This window comes from Tachysurus vachellii, chromosome 13 (assembly GCF_030014155.1).
Source record: "Tachysurus vachellii isolate PV-2020 chromosome 13, HZAU_Pvac_v1, whole genome shotgun sequence".
Lineage (NCBI taxonomy): Eukaryota > Metazoa > Chordata > Actinopteri > Siluriformes > Bagridae > Tachysurus > Tachysurus vachellii.
Window position 1 is genome coordinate 2061124 of NC_083472.1, and position 8877 is coordinate 2070000.

The following is an 8877-nucleotide window of genomic DNA, read 5'->3' on the forward strand; positions in this document are numbered from 1 at the left end:
TATGATACGAAAACAAATTGTACTTGTTTTTTATTTGTTTTAAGTTTGTTTAATCTTAAACAAATTAAAAAATAAATAAATAAAATAAAATATAATAAAAACTATATCTATATAGACTATATAGATAAAAACTATAACTATAGCAATAATACAAAAATCTTTTTTTCTCCATACATATCATGGTGGCGGTCTGTAAAACGTGATAAAGGATAAATGGTGCAGTTTGTGTCTTTGGGGAATATTTGGAAAGATTTGGCAACCCTTCATTTAATCCAACCTTATCCTTCTCGCTTTAGCGGTTTGTCATCCAAACTATTCACGTTTGCAAATGAATAACAATGAATATAAGAATCGTGAACTCGTGGCATTTTATTTAAAAATAATTTATATAAACCTCGCTGAAGTAAACTAATTAAGTCGCTACTTACTGAAAGTGTTATCTGGTTTGATTGAACATGCCTGGTGCGGCTATGCATGGCCTCGTGAGTAATCTATATTGTTATTCATATATATCAATTTTAAATATGAATATTAGATGCGAGTCAGCGTTTATATCCAATAAAACAAAAAAATAAATAAAAACCGCTTAACGATAGCTTCTGAATCGACTTTTCTGTACTCGTTTATTCCTGGCTGGTGTGTTCCTGACGCGAACTTAGCGGAAGTAACATTTTCAAATGAAACAAATATGTTTATCTTTGTTTTAAACACTTTTGAACACATTCTAGAAGTTTTACATTATATATTTAGATAGCTAGCTAAACTAAATGGCATCTGTTTTGGTAAGTAAACACTTTATCTTCTTTAGATAATTGTTTGAGTGTTATTTATTTTATCTTTGCTAACGATACAGTGATTTAAGTGTAAACTCGTAGTTCTGCTGGAACATAACACGAGTTACATTTTTGAAAGTAACGTAAGTGCATTAAATAATGAGCATTAAGACCTGGAGAGATTTATTTAATGCTCTTTAACTGCAGCAGACCGTATTTCCGAAACAGACGGTAGTGCTGAGTCGTTTGCGAAGGAGCCGACACTGAACTGAATGCTGAATCGACTCTGAACCGAACCTTGAAAACAAAATCTGTCTTTTTTACTTTTTGTAATTGTAGGCAATGAGGATAAAGTGTAATGTTTTAATGGAAGCGTCTATTAAATAAAACATGTTTCCACGGACAGCGTTGTTTTAAATAAGTTAAAAAGTCTGCCCCTTATAATCATTTGATTCAAATGATTCTGCTTCCATAAAAGAGCCATATATAAAATCCTAACATCTCTATTTGAGGTTTTTAGTGCGTCTGTGGTTTCAGCTCAATTATCTTCTCCTTTAGGATGACCCGACACTTGCAAGACATTTTAAAGGCCACAAAGATGCTGTTACTTGTGCAGATTTCAGTCCCAACAACAAACAGCTGGGTATGTGGAGAAATACATCAACATTCTGCTGTTAAATCAGTTGGAGCATCTGATCTTATCCATAAAGTTTGCAGCCACTGACTGTTAAGATAACATTGGCCGCCTGTGGGTTAAACTGTACAATGATTTTTTTTTTCAGCCACTGGATCCAGTGATAAAACTCTGATGATATGGAACCTTAATCCCAAATCCAGAGCGTTCAGGTTTGTCGGACATCAGGATATCGTAACCGCCGTGCACTTCTCCCCATCCGGCGAACTGGTGGCTTCTGGATCAAGGGACAAGACCGTAAGATTATGGACACCCAACATGTAAGTTAGCAACGCACCTTACACCTTAAATCTGTCCTCTGTCACTAATCCAGTAACGTCACCTGATCTGTGTCAAATTCCAGCAAAGGAGACTCGACGGTTTTTAAAGCGCACACAGCCACCGTACGCAGTGTGAACTTCTCCGCCGACGGTCAGAAACTGGTCACCGCTTCGGACGACAAGTCTGTGAAAGTGTGGAGCGTGCATCGGCAGAAATTCATCTACTCCCTCAACCAACACACCAACTGGGTACGCTGTGCCAGGTATGAGGTTATTACACTCACAAGTGTACAAGGGTTTGATCAAAAACTTGAATAATAAATTAATTAATTACTTTATTAATAAATTAATTAAATGAATATTAGTCATATTAAACTTTGTATAATATATATATATTTTTGTATTATGTTTCTTATGTTCTGTAAAGTGGGGGGGGGTCACGGTGGCTTAGTGGTTAGCATGTTCGCCTCACACCTCCAGGGTCGGGGTTCGATTCCCGCCTCCGCCTTGTGTGTGTGGAGTTTGCATGTTCTCCCCGTGCCTCGGGGGTTTCCTCTGGGTACTCCGGTTTCCTCCCCCGGTCCAAAGACATGCATGGTAGGTTGATTGGCGTCTCTGGAAAATTGTCCGTAGTGTGTGATTGTGTGAGTGAATGAGAGTGTGTGTGTGTGTGTGCCCTGTGATGGGTTGGCACTCCGTCCAGGGTGTATCCTGCCTTGATGCCCGATGACGCCTGAGATAGGCACAGGCTCCCCGTGACCCGAGGTAGTTCGGATGAAGATGAAGAAGAAGAAATTCTATGTAGAAGCTTTTTAAGAGGGTTTCTGTGAGGGTCATCAGACATTTTCAGGGCAATGACACAGTTTAAGGTTGCGCACACCAAAGATCTTTGGGTTTGTTTGTGTCGTAGGTTTTCTCCAGACGGACGTTTGGTGGCCTCGTGCAGTGACGACCGGACGGTTCGTCTCTGGGACACGTCCACTCGCCTGTGCATCAACACATTCACCGATTACACCGGGTCCGATTTTTAATCCCTCTCTTTTACTTTAAACTCCTGTGTTTCCCTTCACTGAGATTAACCACGTTATTTTCACCTTCTAGACCAGCAACATTTGTGGACTTTAACAGCAGCGGAACCTGCATCGCGTCCTCAGGAGCAGATAACACGCTGAAGATCTGGGACATGCGAACTAACAAACTCATTCAGCATTACCAAGGTACCGTATTCATTCACACCGAGGACAGAGTGCTGAGGTGGTGGTGTCGCCCTGTAAAGAGGAGGGTGTGTGTCGTCTCTGGAGCTCTGGAAGTAGAAAATCAGGAGGATGTCGCAAATCTTCTCACTTTTAACAAGCACTTTGATTATATTTTTCTAAAAGCACCACATGGAGTGATTCATTCCTTTTTCATTCCCAGTTTGCTCTTGATGCTCCTGGTGCTCTTGATGCTCCTGGTGCTCTTGATGCTCCTGGTGCTCTTGATGCTCCTGGTGCTCTTGATGCTCCTTGTGCTCTTGATGCTCCTTGTGCTCTTGATGCTCCTGGTGCTCTTGATGCTCCTGATGCTTCTGGTGCTCTTGATGCTCCTGGTGCTCTTGATGCTCCTGGTGCTCTTGATGCTCCTGGTGCTCCTGGTGCTCCTGGTGCTCTTGATGCTCCTGGTGCTCTTGATGCTCCTGATGCTCTTGATGCTCCTGGTGCTCTTGATGCTCCTGGTGCTCTTGATGCTCCTGGTGCTCTTGATGCTCTTGATACTTCTGGTGCTCTTGATGCTCCAGGTGCTCCGCCCTCTTTAAAGGTTCCTGTGTGTCTCAGTCCACAGTGCCGCCATCAACAGCTTCTCCTTCCATCCATCGGGGAATTATCTGATCAGTGGCTCCAGCGACAGCACAGTGAAGATCGTGGACCTGCTGGAGGGACGACTGATCTACACTCTCCACGGCCACAAGGTGGAAAATGGTTCTAAATATCTGATGGTGTTGTTCTGTATAGATCTGCCACAGCTTACATTTTTAGCCACAATCAGTTTCTCCATCAATTGTGGAGGAATGTTTTTCATCCTGGAATTTTCTTTTGAGAGCTCACTGATGTTTGAGAGCTAATGATTTAATGCTCTCAAACCTTCAACCCAAAGATCTCCAATAATCATTCAAATTTCTCTCTCTCTGTCTCTCTTTTCTTTTTCTCTCTCTCTCTCTCTCTCTCTCTCTCTCTCTCTCTCTCTCTCTCTCTCTCTCTCTCTCTCTCTCTCTCTCTCTCTCTCTCTCTTTCTCTCTCTCTCTCTTTCTCTCTCTCTCTCTCTCCCCCCCTCTGCCCCTCTCTGCCCCGCACCCCTAGGGTCCAGTTCTGGCTGTGGTGTTCTCTCGAGAAGGAGACCTGTTTGCGACAGGTGGATGTGATGGTCAGGTAAAGTCTGGTCTGATTCGGAGTCTGATTCGGAGTCTGATTCGGAGTCTGATTCGGAGTCTGATTCAGAGTCTGATTATTTCTAGGTCCTCATGTGGAAGACCAACTTTGATGCTCTGAACTACAGGGAGATGTTGAGCAGTCACAGGAAGCGTGTAACTCCAGATCCTCCTCCTCACCTGACGGACATCTTTCCTCGCTCTCCACACGTGCACCTCGCCCACGACTCAGCCGTGCAGGTGTGTGTGTTGGCCTGTGTGTGTGTGTGTTGGCCTGTTTGCGTGTGTGTCGGGCCGTGTGTGTGTGTGTGCGTGTCGGGCCGTGTGTGTGTGCGTGTCGGGCCGTGTGTGTGTGCGTGTCGGGCCGTGTGTGTGTGCGTGTTGGCCCGTGTGTGTGTGCGTGTCGGCCCGTGTGTGTGTGTGTCGGCCTGTTTGTGTGTGTGTGTCGGCCCGTGTGTGTGTGCGCGTGCCGGCCCGTGTGTGTGTGCGCGTGTCGGCCCGTGTGTGTGTGCGCGTGTCGGCCCGTGTGTGTGTGCGCGTGTCGGCCCGTGTGTGTGTGCGCGTGTCGGCCCGTGTGTGTGTGTGCGTGTCGGCCTGTTTGTGTGCGTGTCGGCCTGTGTGTGTGCGTGTCGGCCCGTGTGTGTGTGTGCGTGTCGGCCCGTGTGTGTGTGTGCGTGTCGGCCCGTGTGTGTGTGCGCGTGTCGGCCCGTGTGTGTGTGCGCGTGTCGGCCCGTGTGTGTGTGTGTGCGTGTCGGCCCGTGTGTGTGTGTGCGTGTCGGCCCGTGTGTGTGTGTGTGTGCGTGTCGGCCCGTGTGTGTGTGTGTGCGTGTCGGCCCGTGTGTGTGTGTGTGTGCGTGCGTGTCGGCCCGTGTGTGTGTGTGTGCGTGTCGGCCCGTGTGTGTGTGTGTGTGCGTGTCGGCCCGTGTGTGTGTGCGTGTCGGCCCGTGTGTGTGTGTGTGTGCGTGTCGGCCCGTGTGTGCGTGGGCCCGTGTGTGCATGTGGGCCCGTGTGCGTGTGGGCCCGTGTGTGTGTGTGCGTGAGTGTCGGCCCGTGTGTGTGTGTGCGTGCGTGTCGGCCTGTGTGTGTGCGTGCGTGTCGGCCCGTGTGTGTGCGTGCGTGTCGGCCCGTGTGTGTGAGTGCGTGTCGGCCCGTGTGTGTGCGTGCGTGTCGGCCCGTGTGTGTCGGCCCGTGTGTGTATGTGTGTCGGCCTGTGTGTGTGTGTCGGCCTGTGTGTGTCGGCCCGTGTGTGTGTGTGTCGGCCCGTGTGTGTATGTGTGTCGGCCTGTGTGTGTGTGTCGGCCTGTGTGTGTCGGCCCGTGTGTGTGTGTGTCGGCCCGTGTGTGCGTGTCTGTGTGTGTGTCGGCTCGTGTGTGTTTGAGATTTTAAATGTTTTTTATTTGGTTTCTTCGTCTCTCAGATTAACCCAGTGGTCCCTAACATCCAATCAGCTCATCCTCAGGTGGTGGATATTGGAGAAGATCCGTTCAGTCTGGTGAGCTAAGATCCCTACTGTTTAATCTAACCAACCGCCTGCACACACACACACACACACACACACACACACACACCCCTCCATGTTGTTCTTTCTGGATGCATCGTAAACACGTGTCCACCAGTAGGCGATGTAGGCCATAAAATGTGTTCTGTGTAACGCCTAACATGCTTTGTGCTGCCATCTAGTGGTCTTTTGGTGTACTGATCATCAGTGTGGAGTTTCAGCACAAGCATCACTACGCAGTTGGAGTAGTCAGGGTTACTGGTGACCTGAATTTATTAGATTTCTGGAGATGCTGCTTATCACGACTCACTCTGTGTGTGTGTGTGTGTGTGTGTGTGTGTGTGTGTGTGTGTGTGTGCTGACACAGTCTTCAGTTTCCTTCCTGTGTACAGTTTCCTCTCCCCAGTTCTTTTGCAGCATTAACAGGACACAGTCTGTATGAGAGCTCAACACACACACACACTCATTGACAAAATGCAGATCTACTGTGTGTTCTGCTGTAATACACACCTTGTACGTACTTTGTCATCGCTAATATAGATAATATACATTATTTAGTATTTATAGCCATATGTTTGTGCCCCCCGATCATCATACCTTGTGCTTGTTGAACATCTCACTCCAGATTGATTCTTCTTTACTTTTCTGTAGTCCCTCTGCATTAGTTTCTCTTGGCTCAAGTGTGTGTGTGTGTGTGTGTGTGTGTGTGTGTGTGTGTGATGTGTGAAATATTCACACAATTCATACAAGTTCAGAATGAACCGATTAACTGCTCAAACGATGTCAGCAGAATACTTTATTCATTCCCACTGGGAAATTACGTTAGAGTTGCTCACAATACAATCTAAAACAAATAAAATATAAGAATTAAAAATAAATATACAAATTTAATTAACGGTAAAAATATTAAATATAGGTACTGTACGAAGAACGAACGTAACACACTGTTTGAATCACCAGTGAATCAGACGGCAGAAAAAAAATGTCAGACTATAACGCACGCGAACGTAAAGCGACGCTATTTCCAAAGCGCGCTTCCTTATAACCCACCACAGCGTCTGTTCCTCTCACGTCATGGTGAAGCTGATCCTCCTGAGAAACGTGTGTTTTGGGGTATCGCGTTGTGTGAGTGCGAGGCAGACGGAGAGGAAGCGGGCGCTCAGGCTTTTCCTGTGGTGTTTAAGCGGCGAGGGATCGGGTGGCCTTGGGGCACAGATATCAGCTCTGAGCTCCGGTGACAAGGGGTGACTAACAGAGGGAAGGACGGACAAACAGACGGATGAAAGCAGCTAAAGATAGAGATGATTTTGTTGGTGTGTGTGTGTGTGTGTGTTTTGGGGGGGTGACGGCCAGAGATAACCGTACAGGGAGAGGTGAAACATGAGCCTCAGACACGAGCAGGAAGTTATTGATTTGTGAGGGAAGCGTGAGAGAAACCGAATACCTGTGTACAGTAGGATGGGAGAGCACGAGGCCCGAAACGAGAGCTTTTACATCTAAAACACAAACATTTATCTCAGATAGTACCACCATGTTATACCGGTATGCAATTTTATACAATTATCTATCCGTCCGTCTGTCTATCCATCCATCCGTTTTGTTTTGGACCAGTTCTTTCCCTATCACGTGAAAACAAATAACAGCACACTGGTGAAACATTCAGTTCCAGGCCTTTCTTACATTACAGCATCGTCACATCAACATCCTGTGTTTTCGTTCTCACTCACGAAGTCGAAGAAAACAACATCGCAGCTCATCACGTTCCCCACAAACCACAGAAAGCGTAACGTAACACCGGAGACTTCGCCGCAGATCGAAACATCTCATCTCCTTATGAGTCTTTGTCTCTGTTGTTACCATGGAAACGAAAAAAAAAATACCAAACTTTTGCCATGCTCATACAGAAAAAAGAATCTGACCAATCAGCATCAAGAGTTCTGTGAAACAAACGACAGATAAGAAACAGAGGGGGACTAAAACTTTAAGTTAATAACATGCACGTCCGTGCACATACACGGACACATGCACATACACGGACACATGCACATACACGGTTAATAACATGCACGTCCGTCTGAAGCGACAGGGTAACCGGGGACTAAGGAGCCGGTTAACAGTCAGAGAATCGCACTAATAACGGCTCAGTGTGTTGTTTTTGTTTATGCTGAGCGTCTGTGCAGTACGTGTGTGTGTTCCTGTGTGATTTCTAGGAAGCAGTAGGTGTTTTAGTGTTAAGAATGTGTTATCGTTATGTAACGCCAGTTCGCAGCTCTGTTTTCCGTCGTGTTCTCGCAGCCTGGCTGCTGCTGAGTGCTTTTGTTCTGGTCGTGGGTGGAAGCTGGACCAGTGCTCTGATGACCTGCGCTGGAGTTTCTTTCTTTTCTTTCCTCTCCATGCAGACTGGGTTTAAAAAAAAAAAAAGAAAGACACTGAAATAGAAAGAGCCTGCATTCATACATAAAGATTCTAAATTCATCTGCAAGCGTTTGTGCTTTAAAGAAAACATACAAAAGTGGGGATATCTAACGGCGTGCAAAACCACCAACGATGCATTTGTTTTTTTTGTTTTTTTTGTAGCCTCTTCTGTTCTGTTATAAGAGTTAAATATTTGTGCCCCAAAAATTTAATATGTTTAAAGTAGCCTGGAAAAAAACGATCCCTAGTCTGGTGTTCGCTCCCTACCTCCGACCTGCGATCTTCATCTGAGCAGAAGTAACTGAGAGGACCGAGCAGTAGACGCGGGAGATACGGTGTCACGTCACGACGTACCGTCACCGTCTAACTATTCTAGAACCTTCACTTTGGGTCACAGCTCGAGTTCCTAAACCCCAGACTCGGCATTCACTAAATTCCAGAGGTTTCGTTACCACGACGTAAAACGTGGGCGTGTCTTGGAGGTCTTGGAAAAACGTCCTCTTTCAAAAAAAAAGAGAATACTACGAAGGACAAAACAGTCATACAGGTAGATTTATTTTTGAAAACAAATAAACAACCAAAAACTACGGTTAGGGTTAGATTATCAAATAGGCCACGCCTACCCGATGACGCAATATCTGATACGCTGTTCTGAAATCCCTGGTGCATCCCCCACGACTCTCCTTCTCGAAGGCTCCTCGACTGGTTAATGATAGTGAAGGTTCATCCCTCATCCACCGAATTCTAATTCTAGTTTCCAGAACACGGAGCACCGAGCACGCTCGGTTACACCTCCTACACACACCAGCAGAACATTTCAGCCTCTGGTGTCA

General features: G+C 46.2%; 1 protein-coding gene across 2 annotated transcripts in view; it reads left to right on the plus strand.

Moving 5' to 3' along the window:
* The first annotated feature begins 353 nt into the window (after nt 1-353).
* Nucleotides 354-8877, plus strand: part of poc1b (POC1 centriolar protein B) — a 34405-nt gene continuing 25881 nt past the window's right edge. The window contains exons 1-10 of one of the 2 annotated variants that reach the window (XM_060885536.1): nt 354-482; nt 1332-1416; nt 1556-1727; nt 1811-1990; nt 2638-2745; nt 2829-2944; nt 3542-3675; nt 4064-4132; nt 4219-4371; nt 5549-5623. In XM_060885536.1, the coding sequence (XP_060741519.1) occupies nt 456-482; nt 1332-1416; nt 1556-1727; nt 1811-1990; nt 2638-2745; nt 2829-2944; nt 3542-3675; nt 4064-4132; nt 4219-4371; nt 5549-5623 (1119 nt within the window). In that variant the 5' untranslated portion in view covers nt 354-455. Of the gene's footprint in view, nt 483-635; nt 783-1331; nt 1417-1555; nt 1728-1810; nt 1991-2637; nt 2746-2828; nt 2945-3541; nt 3676-4063; nt 4133-4218; nt 4372-5548; nt 5624-8877 lie in introns of those variants that run through there. The other variant, XM_060885537.1, reaches the window with a different exon arrangement.